The sequence below is a fragment of the Hippocampus bargibanti genome, linkage group LG05, assembly GCF_051943395.1.
Source record: "Hippocampus bargibanti isolate YZ-2025 linkage group LG05, ASM5194339v1, whole genome shotgun sequence".
In the NCBI taxonomy this organism is placed as follows: domain Eukaryota; kingdom Metazoa; phylum Chordata; class Actinopteri; order Syngnathiformes; family Syngnathidae; genus Hippocampus; species Hippocampus bargibanti.
In genome coordinates, this window is record NC_142738.1 from 26,987,190 (window position 1) to 27,010,962 (window position 23,773).

The window sequence follows — 23,773 nt, forward strand, 5'->3', positions numbered from 1 at the left end:
CTGCAATAAAGAAAAGCTCAATCTTTATACGTGGCCCTACACACCATTTCTCCTCCCTTTTTACCTTCGCAGGTGAAGGATTAACTGGGATGTTTAACTGCAGGCACCCACACTGAAAGGAAGTGCTTGAAAATTCAGCTGCATGTGACTAAAATGTGTTTAAGAAACACTTCGATTGGTTATTTTGAGGAAAACATGGGGAACGTGCATTGCTTTATTACATTTCAACCACGTGCAAACAATGTACCATACATGTTTGAATTAAGTAAAGCCAAAGGATTGTTGTTTTTTTTACTGAGCAAAAAGGACTTAAATTCTACAATAAATAGCAACAATTTGCAAAATGTATTGCCACTTCCCAATTGTAAAAGTGATGTCATACCATATGGCTTTTTTTGTGTCAGCGGGTATCGTTAAGTCTAGTGTGGATGACCTCACAGTGAGATTTTCCCATTTGTAAATAAATAATGACATTTAAAATATGTTATCATACAAAGATAAAAAAGCTGATGCGTTTTTTTAGAAATGTTATGAAGTCCAAAGTGCCCCAAAATCTACACAAATAAGGCTCACAACACACATTTTAATGCTTAAAAAAACTTGCAGTCCCATCATCTTTATTTTATACTGCCGCAATATAATCTATAAAGGTTGTGATTCTTGCAGTTTTTTTCCTTCTTGTTATTTGTTTTGGGATTGAACCAAGAGAATTGAGATGCCCATTGCAATGTAAGCACTTTTTGAATGAGCATTTCAAATATTAATATTTAGTCTCGATCAAAGCAGGTGCAGATAGACGAACAGCACCAATTATGATAATACTATCTAACAAAATACCCCATCAAATTATATCACAGCCTATCAAACTGCAGCGTACAGATGCAGATAGACCAGGTATGGGCAAACTACGGCCCGCGGGCCACATATGGCCCGTTCGGCTTTTTAATCCGGCCCGCCGAACCTGCCCAAATTATAGTAAAAACAGTGTCTGAAACTCATGACGAAAAAGTTACCGGACAACAGGGCAGATAACTGAAAAGTTGCCTGCCTCATCTTTCACAACTTGAAGCACAATGAGACAAATAATCACATTAAAAACATTGTCACAAAGTATAAAGTTTTTTTTAAATCAATAATGTACTTACTACAAATGCTACCTTGCTTAATTTACGATAAATCTGCATGGCTGTAGATTTTGCTGCAGTCGATTGTCATTGTGGTGAACAACGCAACGTTTGCATTGCTTCCTACGAGCCATTAAGCCCCTTTCGTAAGTCTCACGTACACTTTACAGTCGCGGTTTAATGTAAATTTACGTTTTGTAGCGTCACATATGTTGTTAGCTTCTTTTGAATCTTTCTTCTGGGCTGAGGTTCTGTGCATCTATTTTGGAAAATGACATGCAATTGCACGACTTTATAACGCTTGCGAAAGTCCGGAAGAAAGCAGCATGCTTCTGATTGGCTGCCGTGCCGAGTATGCAAATTTCGCTGCAGGTAGCCTATGGCTGTGTGCTCGGCGACGGTACACGTGTATTGTTTGCGCGTGAAGGCGAGGGCGTCAGTGAGGAGTTTGTTGAGCGCGCGGTCAGGACAAACCATCTATGATTTGACGTTATTTAACACAAGTAGGCATTATTGAGCTTGAATATTTCGTTGTGGAATAATATGTTTTGAATGTTGAAAGTGATTCAATTTTTCAATAAATGTTGATTTCTTTAACTTTGCCCCTTCAATGAAAACCTATTAAAAAATGACGCAATCTTGATGAATCACAGTGCATATGTTATTTTAATCTATTTGCATTTTCTCCTCCAAGTATCTGCGAAATAGTATGTAAACGCCATATTCCTTGAGACAAATTTATTAACTGAACAGGGATATTTTTCACATTTGAAAGACAGTTAATAAATTGGGTTCTTACTGTGCTATGAGGTTTGTACACACTACATTTAAAGGACAACCGGCACCATTTTTATGTGTTTCCCACTGACATCAGAAAAAAACGTTTTATAGCATCTAAAATACCCAAAACAGGCAGACTGATATTTTTAGTTAAATGAAAAACACCAATAAAAATGACTTCAAAATGAATCCGAAAATGGCCAGTTTCAGAAGGTCCCACCCCCTTGTTCGTGACGTCACGCCTTGCTCGAGAATCAAAACAATGGCTTCAGATTCGGAGATGTTTTCTTGTTACTCATCCAGTTATGAATATGATTCAAATAGTTCTGAAGAGGAAAGCATAAATGTTTGCAATTGATTCAAGGAGTCCTCCCATATCAATTCGAGCCGTCAATGACAGCAATGTAGCACCCAGAAAATGCAGAAGATTGCGCTCAAGCTCCGTTGGAAATGGGCTGATTTGTCATATAGGAATTTGTGTCAGCGAATATCAAATAGTTGTCTTGGTGCAACACACAACGATTCACCATGGCGTTATTTATGCGTTTTCCTTCTAATTTCGCCATCAACACGGATCAACACGAAGTTTTCAGACCAAACAAAGTGCCCAAAATGCATTGTGTGTCGCTTTCTCGGTCAGGGGCGGTCCACACGTGACGTCACATGGGGATCGTCATCAACTCGAAAACAAGACTTCGTGAATATTCAGCGCAAGTCTTAGAACGTAAACTATAGCTGTATGCTGTGGAATCTTTGTAAAATACGCTCAGTCAAAGTATTTTGAAGTGATTTTATAAATTATGGACATAACTTGTCCGGAGGCGTCAGTTGTCCTTTAATGCTTTAGGTTTAGTATTTCCGGCCCAAACACTCCCTCCAAATGCTCCTGGCCCGGCCCCTCTGTCAAATTTTAGAACCCAATGCGGCCCGCGAGTCAAAAAGTTTGCCCACCCCTGAGTTAGACAGAGTTTGACGCATGTAAAATACTCTCTTGATAAAAAAAAAAAAAAAATCAAAAATTCATATGAAGTAAATTTAGTTTGGAGAATATGACTTTTATTTTGGTGCTAAACATGCATTTTACGATGCATCATACTCTACCTGAATGTTGTGGGTAGCAGTGCTAGACAGAAATGATAGCATGAGCAGTATTGTTGCTCTCGTATAGGATACGGCGAAATAATTTCCGAGTCAATAAAGGTACAGGAAAAGAAACTCCACTAAAGTGGGGTTGCTACTTTCCTTTGCATAACACCCCACAGGCAGAGAAAGAGCAGAGGTCACCTTTTGCGATGTTCAGACCATAAAGATACAACTAAATTGAAGTGAATCATCTACTTTTTCCCACACAATAGAGATGTTCAATGGATAAGTGATTTTTGAAGACTTATCTCTATCTGATTACACCGAGAACAAGGTTGCAAGCATTTACAGACAATGTTTTTCACGCATAACATAACCTTGGAATGCAGTATAAAATGACGATTGGCCTCTTCAGAATGAACAATTCAAAACTGTAAAGGAGATGATGATAATATACACTTAGAAGCAAAGGTTCATATTATGTAACCTCTTTCAATCATGTTTCATGAGGTCTAAGTACACAAAGAATACACATTAAATATAGGGTCATTTGCAGTCACTTCATACCGGTACCTTCACTCAAAACCTATGAAAGAAATACTATGAAATTGAGTTAAGTTTACCGTACCTTTATTCCATTCTAACTTTCATTCATTCATTCATTTTCCAATCCACCAGAGAAATGCTGATGCGTACGCCGAACTGATAAATATGCTCGATGACAAAAGCCTCTCACTAACAATGAGGGATGCACCTGATGATGGAAGGAAGTCTTTGAAGATTTGAGGCAATATTATGTCGGGAAAGGAAAACCACGGATAATAAATCTGTACACCATTCTCACGTCGCTTCAAAAGGGGAATGCCGAAAGTGTTACAGACTATATCAGCCATCACGGCATTCCGAAATGCAGGTGAAACTATGGGAGATGGAACTACTTGTGGGGGGGAAGAACTACTTGTTGCCATGGTATTAAAAGGACTACCAGAGAGTTTCAAGCCATTCACAATACATACATATGGCAGATTCAAATGATGAAATCACAGTTGCAGATTTCAAGACTAAGCTACAGAGTTTTGAAGCAACTGAAAAATTGAACACTGAGTCAGGGGACAGTGTGATGAAGACACAGGGTCGGAGTGGGCGACACCCCAACAAAACCAACACCGTGACCAGCACAGTGATGACACAATCATAGTGTGTTTCAAGTGTGGGATCAAAGGCCACAAAACAAGAGAATGTCAACAGAAGACATATGGGACATGTCTTCTTTTGTGGCTACAGAACAAATAATCAAAATGAGAGTAGGAGGGCAAGGGGAGAACCAACCCTTGCACTCAACAAACGAGTAAAAGTTTAGTCAACAAGAAAGTGCATCGAGTAATACTCCAACTAGGGTAAAACAACTAGCGGAGGGGGCTCGAACCGGGACACACAAATACACGCGCAGGAGAAAATATCAAACCTGGGAAATGGCAGTGGCGAGGCAACATTAATTCATTCAGCGATCCCATGACTGAATGACGCCACTAATACCCAGTGACATGGTGAGATGATTGGCAGCAGGTGTGAACAGGCAGGCAGCCGCAAATCCGCCACCTGCTGCCAAATCTGGATGTGACAACACCGACAACGTGCTCAAGATGAGGGACGGCGAGACCGGATCCAGGGAGCGGTTGAGTCCCAGCATCTGAGAGAGAGGATTGATGGTGGACACCGGGGCCACTTCGCATATCATCACCGACGTGTCCATGTTCAAGGATTATATGTGCCATCCGCATGGAGCTGGCGGATGGCACACAATGCAGCGGAGTCATCCGAAGCCGAGAAGTCAGTGAAGCAGCGGTAAAAGCCAGCTACCTAATTGCTAGCGAAATAGCATTAGCATCGTAGCCGTATTTCGACGGTGACTTTGTTAAACGATGCATGATGAAGGCGGCTGAACTTGTATGTTCCGAGAAGCGACAAGCTTTTGCCAATATTAGCCTGACGAGGAATGCTATAGCAGAGAGGATTTATTGCATTTTCCGTGGCATTTGACTAGAGCACTGACATCACAGACGTGGCCCAACTGGCCATATTTATTCAAGGAGTTGATGAGACATTGACTGTTACTGAAGAGTTTCTTCAGTTGGTGCCAATGATGGACACCACAATAGCCGAGGACATTTTCGGCTCTGTCGTTGCTGTATTTTACAGAGTTGGAGTGGACTTGTCCCGCGCTGTCAGCCTGGCTACAGACGGCCGTCATCCATGGTCGGAAAGAAAGCAGGTGTCGCGACAAAGTACAAGCCCTTAATGAAGGAGATCGTTTCTGGACATTTCACTGTATTTTGCACCAGGAGGCATTGTGTTGCAAGTCGCTGAAAATGGACCACGCCATGGAGGTGGTTGTTCACACTGTAAATTTCATCCGGTCCAGAGGTCTGAACCATCGTCAGTTTGACAAACTTCTCAGCGACAGCAACATTACCCACAGCCTGCCATACCACACTTTAATGTTAGTCAGCAGCTTCCAAACAAAAGTTCTGTGATGGAATTCTACTGTTCATACAACATAAATGTATTGTATGTGCGTGTATGTTTCATGTATGAAGTTTACAGATTTAAAGGACAGGTGAACACTGTCTTCATTACACATTTAAAATCACTCTCCTTAGTTTGTAAGGTGTATGCAGGGATTACATTTAGATTTTATATGCGTATGTGTAAGTGGTTTAAAAATTCCCTTTCTTTAAAAGTCTTATTTAATCTTAAAGTGCATTACTATATTTGTCAGTACCAATTAAAGTTTTGTGCCTTTGTACAATCAGTGGGATCAGTTGCAATGCATATTTGTAGGAAATATGAGGTGTTTCATGAAATGTTCTGTAAAAGGATAGTTCATTAAATGTCAATATTTTCCTAATGTTCTTGTACTTCTTTACACCAAAACAAAGGAAAGACATGATATTTTTGCTATTTTTAGCAGAGTATGGTATAATTTTAATGGTCCGGCCCACTTGACATCTCCCTCGGCCGTATGTGGCCCGCGATGCGAAATGAGTTTGACACCCCTGATATAGACTATGGAGAGATGTTTTCACCAACGGCCAATCTAACAAGGATAAGAGTGGTACTTCAAAAAGCAGCTCACTAGATGGACGTGAAAACAGTGTATTTACATGAGCCTTTGGAATATGACATTTATATGAAACCACCAGAAGGTTCTGAAGAAAAGTATGATGGTCTAGTTTACAAACTAGAAAAATCAAATTACGGTCTCAAACAATCTGGGTGAAACTGCAACAAGGGACAGTGAGACCTCAACTTACGAACTTAATTGGTTCCCAGACAGTGTGTAAGGCGAAAAGTGTATCTAAAAAAAATTCCCATAAGAAACCATTAAAATGAGAATAATCCGTTCCCGGGTTCCATAAAATATACTTTTCGACTAAATAAGCCTTAAATCTACACACAACATACCTTATTCTATGTATAATAAATGTGCTATTGTATTGTAAGTCTGTGTAAGCTCTCAGTCGTACAGGAGTGGTCCATCGATGAGAAGGTTTCTTCAGCCGTCATCTGTACAAAAGTGAAGGTTTCGGACGTTTCGCCTTCTATCCAAGAGACTTCGTCAGCGAACTAAAGTCTGACTGGTCGTATTGGCCCCATTTATATATCCCTAATGTCCAGACCTAGTGGCGCCGGACACAGCTATGATAGGTCCCTACTCTCAGGTTGGGGGGGGCGCGGGACCCCCCCCTGTGGCCCCACTGATTGTTCCTACATTCCTGACTAACGATTGGCCTATTACCCCCACTCCCCCCGGTATCACCTCATCAGCATAACGACCCTCATCAGCATTGCGAAAGTTGCCTAACCTGTTTTGCCTGAGCAGGCTATTGTATGAACGATCCAAATTGAACCTCACACCACCCGACCGGTTTAATGAAGGATTTTGTTGTTTTATAAGAATCGCCTCTTTTACCCCCCTTTCAAACCATCTATGTTCTTTCGCTAAGATTTTAACCTCATTGTCGTCAAATGAGTGGTTAGTAGCTTTTAGGTGCAAATGTACTGCCGATTGAGGCCCACTAGTATTATCCCTGCGATGTTGATAAAGTCTTTTTTTGAGAATTTGTTGAGTCTCCCCAATGTACTGCTCTTTACAATTTTCATTCTTACAATGTATGGAATAAACTACATTACTTTGTTTTTCATTTGGTAGACTATCTTTTGGATGCACTAATTTTTGCCTTAACGTGTTTATCGGTTTGAAATAAGTAGGAATTTTATGTTGCCAAAGGACTCTTTGTAATTTTTCAGAAACTCCTGCAATGTACGGTACTGCTACTCCTCTCCTTTTAGAATCTTGAGAATTATTGGTTTCGTTCGAGAGTTTGACGCATGTAAAATACTCTCTTGATAAAAAAAAATAATCAAAAATTCATATGAAGTAAATTTAGTTTGGAGAATATGACTTTTATTTTGGTGCTAAACATGCATTTTACGATGCATCATACTCTACCTGAATGTTGTGGGTAGCAGTGCTAGACAGAAATGATAGCATGAGCAGTATTGTTGCTCTCGTATAGGATACGGCGAAATAATTTCCGAGTCAATAAAGGTACAGGAAAAGAAACTCCACTAAAGTGGGGTTGCTACTTTCCTTTGCATAACACCCCACAGGCAGAGAAAGAGCAGAGGTCACCTTTTGCGATGTTCAGACCATAAAGATACAACTAAATTGAAGTGAATCATCTACTTTTTCCCACACAATAGAGATGTTCAATGGATAAGTGATTTTTGAAGACTTATCTCTATCTGATTACACCGAGAACAAGGTTGCAAGCATTTACAGACAATGTTTTTCACGCATAACATAACCTTGGAATGCAGTATAAAATGACGATTGGCCTCTTCAGAATGAACAATTCAAAACTGTAAAGGAGATGATGATAATATACACTTAGAAGCAAAGGTTCATATTATGTAACCTCTTTCAATCATGTTTCATGAGGTCTAAGTACACAAAGAATACACATTAAATATAGGGTCATTTGCAGTCACTTCATACCGGTACCTTCACTCAAAACCTATGAAAGAAATACTATGAAATTGAGTTAAGTTTACCGTACCTTTATTCCATTCTAACTTTCATTCATTCATTCATTTTCCAATCCACCAGAGAAATGCTGATGCGTACGCCGAACTGATAAATATGCTCGATGACAAAAGCCTCTCACTAACAATGAGGGATGCACCTGATGATGGAAGGAAGTCTTTGAAGATTTGAGGCAATATTATGTCGGGAAAGGAAAACCACGGATAATAAATCTGTACACCATTCTCACGTCGCTTCAAAAGGGGAATGCCGAAAGTGTTACAGACTATATCAGCCATCACGGCATTCCGAAATGCAGGTGAAACTATGGGAGATGGAACTACTTGTGGGGGGGAAGAACTACTTGTTGCCATGGTATTAAAAGGACTATCAGAGAGTTTCAAGCCATTCACAATACATACATATGGCAGATTCAAATGATGAAATCACATTTGCAGATTTCAAGACTAAGCTACAGAGTTTTGAAGCAACTGAAAAATTGAACACTGAGTCAGGGGACAGTGTGATGAAGACACAGGGTCGGAGTGGGCGACACCCCAACAAAACCAACACCGTGACCAGCACAGTGATGACACAATCATAGTGTGTTTCAAGTGTGGGATCAAAGGCCACAAAACAAGAGAATGTCAACAGAAGACATATGGGACATGTCTTCTTTTGTGGCTACAGAACAAATAATCAAAATGAGAGTAGGAGGGCAAGGGGAGAACCAACCCTTGCACTCAACAAACGAGTAAAAGTTTAGTCAACAAGAAAGTGCATCGAGTAATACTCCAACTAGGGTAAAACAACTAGCGGAGGGGGCTCGAACCGGGACACACAAATACACGCGCAGGAGAAAATATCAAACCTGGGAAATGGCAGTGGCGAGGCAACATTAATTCATTCAGCGATCCCATGACTGAATGACGCCACTAATACCCAGTGACATGGTGAGATGATTGGCAGCAGGTGTGAACAGGCAGGCAGCCGCAAATCCGCCACCTGCTGCCAAATCTGGATGTGACAACACCGACAACGTGCTCAAGATGAGGGACGGCGAGACCGGATCCAGGGAGCGGTTGAGTCCCAGCATCTGAGAGAGAGGATTGATGGTGGACACCGGGGCCACTTCGCATATCATCACCGACGTGTCCATGTTCAAGGATTATATGTGCCATCCGCATGGAGCTGGCGGATGGCACACAATGCAGCGGAGTCATCCGAAGCCGAGAAGTCAGTGAAGCAGCGGTAAAAGCCAGCTACCTAATTGCTAGCGAAATAGCATTAGCATCGTAGCCGTATTTCGACGGTGACTTTGTTAAACGATGCATGATGAAGGCGGCTGAACTTGTATGTTCCGAGAAGCGACAAGCTTTTGCCAATATTAGCCTGACGAGGAATGCTATAGCAGAGAGGATTTATTGCATTTTCCGTGGCATTTGACTAGAGCACTGACATCACAGACGTGGCCCAACTGGCCATATTTATTCAAGGAGTTGATGAGACATTGACTGTTACTGAAGAGTTTCTTCAGTTGGTGCCAATGATGGACACCACAACATCCGAGGACATTTTCGGCTCTGTCGTTGCTGTATTTTACAGAGTTGGAGTGGACTTGTCCCGCGCTGTCAGCCTGGCTACAGACGGCCGTCATCCATGGTCGGAAAGAAAGCAGGTGTCGCGACAAAGTACAAGCCCTTAATGAAGGAGATCGTTTCTGGACATTTCACTGTATTTTGCACCAGGAGGCATTGTGTTGCAAGTCGCTGAAAATGGACCACGCCATGGAGGTGGTTGTTCACACTGTAAATTTCATCCGGTCCAGAGGTCTGAACCATCGTCAGTTTGACAAACTTCTCAGCGACAGCAACATTACCCACAGCCTGCCATACCACACTTTAATGTTAGTCAGCAGCCTCCAAACAAAAGTTCTGTGATGGAATTCTACTGTTCATACAACATAAATGTATTGTATGTGCGTGTATGTTTCATGTATGAAGTTTACAGATTTAAAGGACAGGTGAACACTGTCTTCATTACACATTTAAAATCACTCTCCTTAGTTTGTAAGGTGTATCAGGGATTACATTTAGATTTTATATGCGTATATGTAAGTGGTTTAAAAATTCCCTTTCTTTAAAAGTCTTATTTAATCTTAAAGTGCATTACTATATTTGTCAGTACCAATTAAAGTTTTGTGCCTTTGTACAATCAGTGGGATCAGTTGCAATGCATATTTGTAGGAAATATGAGGTGTTTCATGAAATGTTCTGTAAAAGGATAGTTCATTAAATGTCAATATTTTCCTAATGTTCTTGTACTTCTTTACACCAAAACAAAGGAAAGACATGATATTTTTGCTATTTTTAGCAGAGTATGGTATAATTTTAATGGTCCGGCCCACTTGACATCTCCCTCGGCCGTATGTGGCCCGCGATGCGAAATGAGTTTGACACCCCTGATATAGACTATGGAGAGATGTTTTCACCAACGGCCAATCTAACAAGGATAAGAGTGGTACTTCAAAAAGCAGCTCACTAGATGGACGTGAAAACAGTGTATTTACATGAGCCTTTGGAATATGACATTTATATGAAACCACCAGAAGGTTCTGAAGAAAAGTATGATGGTCTAGTTTACAAACTAGAAAAATCAATTTACGGTCTCAAACAATCTGGGTGAAACTGCAACAAGGGACAGTGAGACCTCAACTTACGAACTTAATTGGTTCCCAGACAGTGTGTAAGGCGAAAAGTGTGTATCTAAAAAAAATTCCCATAAGAAACCATTAAAATGAGAATAATCCGTTCCCGGGTTCCATAAAATATACTTTTCGACTAAATAAGCCTTAAATCTACACACAACATACCTTATTCTATGTATAATAAATGTGCTATTGTATTGTAATGAAAGAAATACACTGAATTGTATCATAAAGTCACTTTATTTACATTTGTGATGGTCATTTATGGCTTGATGGAATGGCGTTGGAGGTCGAAGGTCAAAGGGAATTGCTGTTTGGAAAGAGAGGCGCATTACATGAGGACTGTAATTAAAGGAATAAACTGTGCTGTAAAATAAAATTTTACTTACCTTTTTGATGGTCGTTGATGGCTTATGGAAGGAGAGTCACCTTCCATAAGGACGGTTGGTAACTTAACCTCTGGTGCTGTTCAGTCGTGTGCTTCCGCCGAAGATCACACCGCCAGCCGTGGTGGGTGTGTATTATGAAAATAGTGCTTATTATAAGGTTTAATTTTCATAAATTTGACGTTTGTAAGACGAAAAGTTTGTAAGTTAAGGTGTTTGTAAATTGAGGTCTCACTGTATTACGTGATTATTTAACTGATAATGAGTACAAGCAAAACCCAGCCGACCATTGTATTTATGTCAAAGAGTCAAAAAGTGACAATGTGATCAAAATCATATGGGTCGGTGACGTCATTATTGACGACTACCCATACGCAAAAACAATTGTATTTAAGAGTTTAAAGTTTAAACCCATTGTTTTTGGAAATTGAAATGTGTAAGACAGAGTTCACATTGTTCTATTTATCTTTATGTACAAGTAGGGGTGTTAAGAAACAGTTATTGTGTATCCTCGTTTTGTGCAATGCTGTAATATTCTCCATTATGATAAATGAGGCATAATGCTGAATGTTGAGCGGATCTGGCAACACAGCCACGGCGCTAAATCCGGTCCTTTGACAGCGATCAAAGTCTGAGACTTATTGTATAATGCTGAGAGAAGTGGTTGCTTTCTGCGCTCCGGCAAATAAACGTCCTACTTGGACGATCTAAAAAGAAGGAACACCCGAGTCTTTATTCTCCCAAATGCATCGTGAACACGCTCAGGATCTCAACAACATGTTTGTGGCAAACTGCAACTTGTTAAAATGTCTTTTGGTTTTGTTATGTTTGTTTTTTGAGGTACAGGTAAAAGAAATCATTTCAAAAATAACAGAAAGAGATCAATTTCTGTTATTGGTAGCCAGTGTTAAATGCATAATTTGCTGGAGGAATAACTAGGGTACCCGCTCTTATTACGTTCCGGTATACTTCAGCGGCGTTCCTCGATCTCTCCGTCGTACTCCATTGATGATGTACAGTAAGTGCTAGGCGGTTTGAGGTTTATTGTCCTTCCCTTGTGCGGTGAGAGACATTAGTCCAATAGTAAAATGTGGCTTATCTGAACACCTTTTGACTGTTTGTAGCTGCTGTTATCCATTTCACGTGAGAATGGAAAGTTATTTTATCATGAAACACGATTGTCGTGTTCCCGGTAGACTTGAAAGCAGCATTCAATCTCCCTGGTCTCCATAACGACAAGACTCTTCTGCCTTTCTGTCTATACACAAATGAAGCAATCAATCCTAAATTAAGCTTCACGTGTTTAATTCGAGAGCAACAGCGACATTAAAACGAGATATTTCACCAAACCAACAAACGTACATCAAATACTTATGAAGGACGTCGTACTAAAGTCTAGATAGTCTTTCTTCGGTCGTTGTTTTCGGGGTGAAATAAGGGTTTGAGTTTTGTCTGCGTACTGTATTGTAGTTGTAGGACCCCGGACAAGATGCCCCTGCTTGTTACAGACCACTCGTGGACGCAGACGGAATCAATGGTTTTCATTAGCGTGCCTCTGAAAGGAGCCAAGAAAGTAGACATCGTATCGTCAGACGAGTACCTGAAGGTAATATTGAGCCAAAGTAACACACATGGGGGGGCGGGGGGGGTGATCGAGAGGGGGAGAGAGAATTTCACCAATATAAACATCCAACCAAAACTGGAGTAACAGAGATACAATCTCAGATGTGTGATGTATTTGCATTAGGTTCATTTCCCACCATTCCTGTTGGAAGTGTTCCCTTCTGAGCTTGTTGATGATGATCAAAGCTCAGCAAAGATTGGAAACGGAGTCGCAGTCATCACTTTGTCCAAGAGGACCAACAAACTGTGGGAACATTTGTCAATAAGTACACGTAAGACTGCATAGGTCACTGTCACTGTCATACCTTTTGATCTTTTATATGGTATAAATGTAAGTTTGTACCAAAATTTGATCGCTGAATGATTTATTAATTGCAAATAAATAAACATTAACACGACCGGGAGTCAAACCTATAATGTTTAGATCTTTATTCAAACGTGTTAACCATTACATGCTTGAAATTCAATAGTGAGATAATGTCTGTCTCTTCCAGATGATAAAGAAACAAAAAGGCAAGTCAGAGAAAGAGCTCTTTCCAAAATGCAGGAAAAACTTGCTGCAGATGCCAAATATAGATCGGAGAAAAAGCATAAGGAGAAGAAATATACTCTGAAGAAAATGATGACTGTAAGAAACTCTTCGGTTTTCTAAAATATACAATTTCTCTCCACTGAGGACACGAAGAATAATGTGAACACCACATATTTATATTTTTGGCACCTATCCTCAGTTATTTATTTTATTTAAAACTCTTGGTATTCACCATTATAGGAGTCATGCAAACCAATAATAGGAATGCTTTGGTAGTAATTTGTGAAATCCTGTTCGTGTTTTGGTCACATTGCACCGGGAGGAGGCCCTCGGACAGGCTGGACTATATGGCTGGATATGTCATGATGCGTGGTGTTGGAGGGCCCCAAAAAAAAGGCAGGAGGGTGTGAGGTTAAGTTGACAAATTGTATTAAGGAAATAGAGAACAGAATCTTAAACAAAGTCATAAGAACAAAAATAATCCAAAGATTCAAACAAAAAACATAACTGACACTATAGCCTGACAGTGACTGAAACATGACAGACAAACAAACAAACATGACAAGAACCAACAAACAACTGACTGAGTGATTGGCCCGGGAGTCCTTTTAAAGCACAGGTGTCAGAGTCAAGGCCCAAGGGCCACATCTGGCCTGCCACATTATTTTATTTTGCGCACAAAAGCAAATCAATCATGCTTGCTAAAGTCTGAACCAAAATTTAAAATTGTCATAGGTAAACCACAATAACAGTTTTTATTCTTGACGTCAAATTTGAAAACTAGTCATTCATTAATTTGTTGTGCGCTCTGTATGTAATATGTGGAGAAGATGAAACATCCTAATGGCTTTCCCAAATTCAGAAGGCCCCCCGAGAAGAGACCGTAACTACAATGTGGCCTGTGTCAAACTCAAATATGAGTTTGACACCCCTATTTTAAAGCAATAATCATATAATGACCAATAGGTGTGCAGCTACAGGTGGAGCCCTACAGCGTCACGTGTTGGTCACAGACTCATACATGACATGATAGCCATACGCAATATAAAGATTGAACAGGTCTAGTTTCCACATATGCCTGAATAACCATGCACATTGATTATTTGGTGATAGATTGAAAGTGAGGAACGAGAACTAATCCAGAAAATGAAGGATGAGGAAAGAGAGAGAACTACGGCCGAACTCAAAGCATGGCAGCTGAAGGAGAGCAAAAAAAGTGAGGAAGAAGCACAAATCAAACTCCAAAGTCAGTCAAGTCATTTGAGTAAAATAAGAGCTGCGAAACACAAAAGTGACAATGGCGGACAAGGAGGAAGCAAGTTTATATTTGGTGAGTAAAGTCCATGTGTCATGTAGAGTATGTTTGCTATTGTGTAGTGCTGAACAATGAATACACCTGCTTTGAAAGGCTTTTTATCCTTGACCCACATCTAAGAGGGCTCTAGTTATAAAAATGATCCAGCTACTACTTCTTTTTCCCTTTCTATTCTTTTCATAACATTGCTGCTGTAAATTGTGAATTTCTTGATGGTGAGACTAGTAAATATAGCAAATTGACACACTATCTTTTCACTCCCATATAAATAACATAACTCGGTCTGCATATTTCCACCTTCGTAATATCAATCGTCTCCGTCCCTCTCTCACCCTTCACACCACTGCTATCCTCATCCACAGTCTAGTCACCTCCCGTATCGATTATTGTAATTCACTTCTTTTCAGGGTCAATCAAAAATTTCGCCATAAACTCCAACGAGTCCAAAATTCCTCAGCCCGGATCATCACTAAAACCCCCTCCTTTCACCACATCACTCCTGTCCTCCAGCTGCTCCGCTGGCTCCCTGTTAAACTTCGTATTGATTTCAGGATAGTTCTGTTTACATTTATAGCCATCCATAACCTTGCCCCACTCTATCTGTCTGACGTACTTCTAATCTCTGTTCACTCTCGGGCCCTCATATCCTCTTCCTCCCTCCACCTCTGTATGCCCTCTGCCCGTCTCACAACGATGGGGTGCAGAGCTTTCAGCCGCTCCGCTCCTAAACTCTGGAACTCACTTCCACCCAACATCCGCAACATTGACTCCCTTCCTACTTTCAAATCTCACCTGAAACCCCACCTGTTTAAACTTGCTTACATGGTCTAATTTATTATGCTGTTTTATTATTTATTGTTTGATGCATGATTTTACTGTTTTGTGTGTTGTCTTTGTTGTAAAGTGTCCTTGAGTGTTCAGAAAGGCGCTTGTAAATTAAATGTATTATTTTTTTTATTATTAAAGGTTATGTAATCTATTCAGGCTGCTAAACGCCGTCTACATGTGTAACAAATGCCCAAGCAGTAAATAGCTTGCATAGAACATATGGACAGACACTGAGAGAACAGGTGGAAGCAGAAAGCTATTGAATAAGGCAGGACATCACAAATTGGACACAAGGATAACAAAACAAAATATGAAGTCAAACAAAAACACTTTGAGATGGAACAGAACATTAACTTTCAGAATGTTGGTGGAAGTTAAAAGTCAGGTTTGTAATTTGCATTTGTGCACATTCAAATTTACTAGCGATGGTCCAAATTTGTGAAAGTGTTCTGTTTTAGCGGGAATGGAAGCCATAGAAAATTCTGAAAATGTCAGTTATCTATCAGAGAACTGTGGTGTGCTTCTTTTTCCCGCAATGACCAAAATAGTTCCAAATGTTATTCTTGAATTTAGATGAAACAAGTGTGAGTGACGCAGACAGGAAGAAAAAGCAAGTGGATCTTCCTGCTCCAAGAGTTGCAGGAAACATTCAGGTCTCATTCACGCCTCGAGTTTTCCCCACAGCCCTCAGAGAATCGCTAGTTGAGCAGGAAGAAGAGGTAATTGGCCAGTCCACACCGAAGACTGTCCGACCTCCAGCAATTCTTACAAACACACACAAAAGAAAGAATTAAAAAGTGCATCCAGCACCTGTTCCCCTTTGCCCCTCTGCTCACCACAGTGGCTGAAAAAGCAAGCGGAGGCCAGGCGTGTCGTCAACGCAGATATCGAGGAACTGAAGGACTTAAGGGAGGAAGAGAGGAATCCTGACTGGTTGAAGGAGAAAGGCAAGTATGTAAAGTCTGCTACAATCAACCTTGCGAACTCCGTCCTTACTTGTGGCGAACATGACTACTCAACCTATTATTTCTTTCTCCAAGCAAATGTTTTGCAGCTGGAAACTACCAAAGTGCTTTGAATGCCTACAACCTGGCCATCAGACTCAACCAAAAGATAGCAGCTTTGTATTCAAACAGGGCAGCGTGCCATCTCAAGTTACGGAACTTTCACAAAGCCATTGAGGACTCGTCTCAGGTCAGAGTGGTTAGAATATCATCTGGAATGCTGGACTAATTAGCGTATTTTCCGGTGTATAAGGCGCACTGGAGTAAAAGGCGCACCTTCAATGAATGACATAAGTAACATTTGAATATATAAATGTTTTGCAAATATAAGTCACACCACATTATAACAGTAGAGCAGTACTTCTTCTACAGGGGGAAATGGAGTCGGTGGCTGCTGACAGTCGTTGTGAGACCTGTTGTGGCTCAATATTACTTCACGTATAAGATGATGAGGAGGTGATGGGCAGGTTTGGACTCCAGATGAGGAACGCTGAAGGACAGATGGTGGTTGACTTTGCTAGGAGAATGGAAATGGCTATTGTGAATACTTTCTTTCAGAAGAGACAGGAACATCGGGTGACCTATATGAATGGAGGCAGAAGTACACAGGTAGACTACATTTTGTGTCAACGGCGCCATCTAAAGGAAATCAGTGACTGCAAAGTAGTGGTTGGTGAGAGTGTAGCCAGACAGCAAGGTTGGTGGTGTGTAGGATGACGCTGGTAGTGAGGAAGATGAAGAGACCAAAGGCAGAAGTTAGTCGTCTTATTGTGTTTCAAGTTGTGAAAAATGGGGCTGGCAATTTTCAGAGTTGTCTGCCCTGGTGTTCGGTAACTTTTTGTCATGAGTTTCAGACACTGATAATGACACGATCGGATTAGCGGTAAATCGAGTTTCACCCTTATCATGCTTTCCCCATTGGTCTTCACAAACCCCTTAGCATAGTAGTGTAACTCGACAGTTAGCTGGTGATGGCGCGTGAGACATAGGTAGATAGCGCGAACTACTCAAGCGATGTTGTGTACGATGGTGAAAGTATTCGAAACGAAGGATGATGATCGAGTGAGGGAAATTGACAAGAGTGCTGGGATCAAAAACTGTTTTAGATGGGCATGGCTAGAAAGACCGTGGAGATTGACAAGCAAACTGTCAAGATGACTGTGGGTGACCACATCCGGAAAGTAGATACTATATTATGTTTAAATTGTCCCACTATTGTTTAAATTGACAATATAATGATGTACATATTGAAGAATGAAAATTCATTCAGAAGTGTGGCAAATGGTGAAACTCTTACATAAACCTTTCAACGAACAACTGCAATATTTGAAGCATGGCAAAAAATGAAAGTGATTTCACAATTTTGCCAAACTGGTAGCCCACCAAACAAGGGAATTTATTTTCACAAACAGTTGAATTTCAGTGATGAAATTCATGGTTTTATGGTTGTTAAATTGCTAAAATTGCTGAGCTTCCGGGGGATTCGTCCCATGGCCCCCCAGCGGGGCGTTGCCCCTGACCCCCAGACCCACGCTTTTTTTTTTCTTTTTTCTCATTTGTCATTCTCATCCCTGTTTAATTGGTGTGACTCAAACCACAATACTTGATGCACTTTCCCTTATGCTTCGAGATAAGCAAAGTTTCCTACGTGAGCCAATAAAATGAAAGCTATTTTTTTAGATTTACTTTTACTGGCGATGCAATAGCACCAATGTTCTCTCAAAGCTGCAAAACTACGCATTGGTCACACACTCTCGCCGCACCAAAAATCCTATCCAGCGCTGTGAACGTGCTACCATTGAATTATTTAATGTAGCCTTTTCTGGATCAGTTTGCTGTGTAATTCAGTGAGTGTCAGTCCAGCCTATCACACCACAGGATGCAATGACGCTATACAGCCAATCACGGCATTGACATTACTTGGGCATGTTCTCAGGCCCATAACAATAACAGTGCAGCAGTGATAAGTGACGCTGATGCTAATCCTTTTTCATGGTGAAATGACCGGGCAGTGAATGTGATACATTACTCCCCAAACCAAAATAAGAATGTACTGTGATCCTTTTAAGTTGAAATGGTTGTGGGAGACCCGAAGATTGACTGAATGTGTAAGAGTTTTAAGTTGCTGAGTGCCCAATACAGCAGACAAAAACAACAGACAAATCACTTTTACTCATTTCACTCACACAATACTCTCACCTGGCTTGCCTTCCATTGCATTACATCAATCGAATAAATCTGGGCGGAAATGCGTCTCCCTAGCACTCTCTAGTGTAATTGTTAACGCTGTCCCAAGCAGCCCACTGCTACAACGGAGTAAAACTTGCTGTGTGAACACCCCTTGTGAAAGGTATATGCGGATTGGTCGCTGATCGCACATACTTATAATCACCATTAATTACAATTTTGATATGGAAAAGAAAAATAACACCATAGTAATCTGCCCCGGTTTTATGCAGTGCTAATACTGCACCAAATTTGTCTAAAATGAGAAAATAATCTTGATTGAATTTTTGCCTGACCCAGATTTTATGATCGTGTTGTTTTACAATAGAGGGTGGTGGTTTACACCAAAATGGATCTTTGTCTTCAGGCTCTTGAACTGCTGACTCCAGCCGTTTCTGCCAATGCAGCTGCCCGGGCGAGAGCTCATGTGCGTCGAGGTTCTGCTTTCTGCCAACTGCAGCTCTATGCGGAAGGTCTGAAATGCACCACACTGAGTCTGATTAACTCATTTACTGCCATTTCCGAATTTATTCGTGAATCGAAATGCCATGGACAGCCATTCCCGAATATGTTCGGGTTTGGTTTTTCTTGCCTGCCAATAAAGCGCTGACCCGACCTCTGGCAATGTTTTTCCCTCCCACTAGAGGCAGCATTTGCCTTTTGTACAGCCTCCCCATTTCTAGCTCAGATAACTCCAGACCCATACAATTTAGGAATTAACTTTTTTTTCTAATGAAAGAAGTGAATCTAAGGTTTCTTACGCTGCACTGAATGTTTATGTACTCTTAAAACTCAATATTCTGTTGGTCCTGCAATTTCAGTGAAAATGACAAAAACCCTGGCACTGGAGTGGACACATGCTTGCACATCATCTGGCAGTGAATGACTTTAGAAGAGAAGTACTGTATATGATGAAAGCACTCAAATTTAGAACCTGCTCACTGAAGAGCAATTCTCCTCATCAGACTGCTATGAAAATGGAGGATCTGGATGGAGAATGGAGGAGCTTTTGGTTTTATCACACAGTAAAACATGACAGCAATGATGGCTTCCCATGAAGTTTGTTGATATAGTAGTTTTTTTTTTAATATCCAACATATACTGTCTGCTCTAAACACAACAAATTTCTATTAATAATCGGGCAATCAGTGCAAAATAAATTCGAAAAAAAATGACAAGTCTGTAGGTGTGTAGGCACAATATTAAAGATCCTAGTGGAGGTCCTCTGTTGACAACAGTTATTTTCTGAACTCCATATTTTTTACGTATGGTAGATTTGGCAGATTGAACACTCCAAATTGTCCCCAGGGTGAATGTGAGAGTGACTGCTGTTTGTATTTGTGTGCCCTGTGATTCGCTGGCAACCAATTCAGGGTGTCCCCTGCCTCGTGCCCGAAGACGGCTGGAATAGGCTCCAGCACCCCCCCCCCCTCCCACTCCCGACCCTTATAAGGAATAGGCGGTATGGATAATGGATGGATAGATCGATGGTTTGGACATGCGGCGGTCTGTCAGAGGCCTAAACCCCCCCCCATCCCTCACCCCGCCCCGAACTGATACATTTTAGATTTGACAAAGAAAATATGCCACATGATGGCAGCAAAGCTCTATTTATGTCCAACTGAAATGGGCATATTCTCTCCAGTGCCAAAATCATCAATTTTGACATCTAAATGAGGACCTCCTCTGGCAAATATGGGGGCGCGGAAGCATCTTTCGTCTTGCGTGCTGAGGAGGCTGTCATAAGGGCTTGTGCCTTTTGGGGGCGAAACATCATATTGCACGTTTTGAGTCAAGGAACTGCCCCGCCGTACTCACCTTTCCCCTACTAACAGTTCCAAATACAGTAAAGTCTCGTTATATCGATATCGGTTATATCGATAGTACCGCTTATTACGACACTATTTCTATGAACGCAAGGAGAAAATTACATGCGCGCAGGGTCGGATATATCGATAGTCCCGGTTATATCGATATTTTTTCGGACTCCCGAGAATATCAATATAACGAGACTTTACTGTATAAATTTTTCATGAGTGAAGTCGACTGATTAAATTACTTTTACTGTGTTTAATAAATACACATACACCTTCAAAGAAATGTGGCACCCATATCATCGGGAACAATCAGTGTCTCACTTTGCAAGCTCATTTCAAAAAGTATGAAATATATTTTAAATGGATCTGGAGGATATTCACATCTCAGGAAAATTCCACAAACTGGAACTTGCAGGCATCCTCGGACATCAATGGGTAGCACACCTCTTCAGTGGATTAGCAAATTTTCACCAGTTATACAGGTAAATATGTCAGAATTCTAAAAAGTGATAATCGCATACTTATAGTGTGTAACTAAAGTGCATAAGGAATTGATTTAAACGCAAATGGGACAATATACCCAGGGGCTGAAGTACAGGATTGGCCAAAGAATGCTCATGTTGGAATCCAAAGCAACACACATGAAAAGCAGATCTCATGCAGCATGAGGTGAACAACCCAATAAATATATTTAAAATAATAATGAAAACAAAGACACCGATGAGAGATTCTATTATAAGATTCAAGGACATGAAAAACAAATTCAGTTTATAAAATCAAAATCAATTTTCCAAATCAAATTGTCGACATCTTCATTGTAAGATGATGACCACTTGTTTTTTGATTTGGATTTGACTATCAGTAAAATGGATATATCTTACTCTTTTCACAGGACTACAAGAATACCAAACAGCTTTAAAAATTGACCCGAGTAATGAAGCCCTGCAAGTGGACACACAAAAAATTAGGGACATCATCCAAGGCAGTGAAGAATAAGATATGGCAAAGTGAAAGCCATGATGCTGAAAAGCTTATAGTCATTGCCCATGCAGGAATTTACTCGTTTGTTGAATGGGACAAACGCACCAATGCAAAATGAAGACACTCGCAGCAAGCATGGAGAAGACACAAATGCTCAATAGTAATGTTGTCGAAGGACCACTCACTCACGACAGGCCAAGGTAGCTTAAATCGACGCATTTTATGAGTACGACTTTGAAATCCTAACTTAGTCTAATTTTTAAAAAAAAAACTTGGTATTTGAACTGAAATGTATAACATGTATGGATACATTGTACAATTGACAGCAAGAAACTACTCTGTATACTGAAAATAAAATGTGTCAACTCCCAAAAAAAGGGAAAGTCTTGTTTGGTCATTTTGAAACCTGTAATTAAACCTGAAAATTAAACCTGAAATTACTAAAACTTAGTTGTCAAGAATCTAATAATAACATGGCATCCACACTATCACAGACTGAAAACCGATCCCATGCTACTCACACACAAGTGTGGCGAGTGTACAGCTATACCATCAGCAACTCTCAAATCACTTACCTATATAAAGTATGACAGCAACAATCTGAAAATTCTTCTCTGAAGTCCAATCCCTCCAAAATAAAACTTTTGATTAGAATATTGTATTCTTATTTTTTTTATATATTTCCAAGTTGAAGTCAGCAAAATTAATCGTAGATCGGCCCTTTTTGAATTCCTGTTCGATGAGCTCATCTCTTGAGCAGTTATAAAATTAGTGTCCCAGATTTTAAATGTGATCTTTGTTTTCTGACTTGATCCAAGCAGAACCAATCCTTCCAAAGATGTGGAGTAGCACTTGAAGACCTCGACCACACACCCTGCACTCAGTCCACTGACACAATTCAAATCTATAAACACCTCGCAAAGCCGCGTTTGCTACAACTTGCTACAAATGTTGTTTTTTTTCTAATCTTCTCATCAAATGTGCCGACAGCTTCGCCAGGAATCACCATTGGTTGAAATTCAGCGTCAAAAGAATGGGGTCATTAACAGGCTGTGATTTGTAGGGGGGCTGCATTGTGGCGGGGTAGTTGCTGTGAATGGTTGTCACTGAATGACTTCTCAAAGCGTTTGAAAAGATAAACACAATTCCAGAGCTCATGGACAAGCGAAAGGCTTCAAGTGTTATTACAAAAGATTAATGCAGGGCCATGGAAATGGAACTAAAGGAGGGTCGTGCACTGAGTGCTGCTACTGGGAATTCACTCCGGCACTTCCAACTGCTTGCACTCTACTTAAGGTATTTTGCACTGACAATGACAACTGCGTACGGATATTTTAATGAGATTCTTTTCAATTCAACAGCATAATGGAAAATTACAATTCTTTCCAAAATGGTGCGTGCATATCAAAACTGAGACAATGCTTGATGGCTTGTCCTAATACCAAAGAAACCATGAAGAGAAATCCAGGATCAACGATGGGCCATGTATTTGTGGGGATTTTGAAGCAACTTAAATCACTTTAAAATAAGGGAATGAAAAAGAAAAGGGAAAAAAGACTGTAATTTAGCATTTTTTTTCTGGAAGGGTTAAGTTCAACACAGGACTCGCTGGCCCTGGCTGGCCACAACTGGACAGTCCACTTATATGACCTGAAAAGCTTTGCAGAACATATATGTGACATCAGTAAATTGGAGAACACATAATTCAAGAACAATATGAGTCAAAGTGGGAGCAGTAATTTTCAACATTTTTTCATTCCGTATTTTTTTAAACTCATTGTCGAGGTTGCATCATGGCCAGTTGTGAGATCTTATTAAGGTGCAACAGAAATTCCTCCATCCAGAATCGCACTGTTCATCTCATGTCTGCATAACGTATGTAGAGCATATGTCATTTGGATTTTGGGGCCGCCCGACTGTGAAATGCACATCCCTGCACAAGATCCATAGTGGCCCTGAAGGTTCAAAAATACTCAGTACTTGAACTGGTAGAACCTGGTCATGCTATCAGCGCCTAGCAAACATCAAATTCAGATGTCAAATGAACAAACCATTATGATTACATCAAAGACGATAAAACCATGTGATACCATGAACAAGCATGACTCTCGTTTTGTTTTTTTTTGCTGGAGAGATGAGACGAAAATGTTCTGCTTGCCACATAACTATACTGCCTTTAGATTCTACAAAGCAGCTTTCATTTTCTTGAGAAAAAAGAATCAAACAGCCTTTCAACGTTGTCCTAAAAGGCGAAGCATACATTTGAATGGACAAAAAA

The 23,773-nt window shown here is 40.5% G+C and overlaps 1 protein-coding gene across 1 annotated transcript; it reads left to right on the plus strand.

Moving 5' to 3' along the window:
- Nucleotides 1-8,876: 8,876 nt before the first annotated feature.
- dnaaf4 (dynein axonemal assembly factor 4) lies at nucleotides 8,877-21,852 on the plus strand. Its single transcript, XM_088997529.1, has 10 exons — nucleotides 8,877-12,187; nucleotides 12,640-12,775; nucleotides 12,917-13,064; nucleotides 13,287-13,420; nucleotides 14,438-14,654; nucleotides 16,041-16,186; nucleotides 16,309-16,418; nucleotides 16,508-16,661; nucleotides 19,065-19,170; nucleotides 21,407-21,852. Exons 2-10 carry the CDS (start codon nucleotides 12,659-12,661, stop codon nucleotides 21,508-21,510), a joined length of 1,236 nt encoding a protein of 411 aa, XP_088853655.1. The 5' UTR covers nucleotides 8,877-12,187; nucleotides 12,640-12,658; the 3' UTR covers nucleotides 21,511-21,852.
- Nucleotides 21,853-23,773: the final 1,921 nt, after the last annotated feature.

Excerpts from the sequence above, each read along its gene's own strand:
- dnaaf4 (XM_088997529.1), top strand. The coding sequence starts at position 12,659 with ATGCCCCTGCTTGTTACAGACCACTCGTGGACGCAGACGGAATCAATG. Across the intron at positions 13,065-13,286 it reads ACATTTGTCAATAAGTACAC|ATGATAAAGAAACAAAAAGG; the intron begins GTAAGACTGCAT and ends TGTCTCTTCCAG. Across the intron at positions 16,419-16,507 it reads TGGTTGAAGGAGAAAGGCAA|CAAATGTTTTGCAGCTGGAA; the intron begins GTATGTAAAGTC and ends TCTTTCTCCAAG.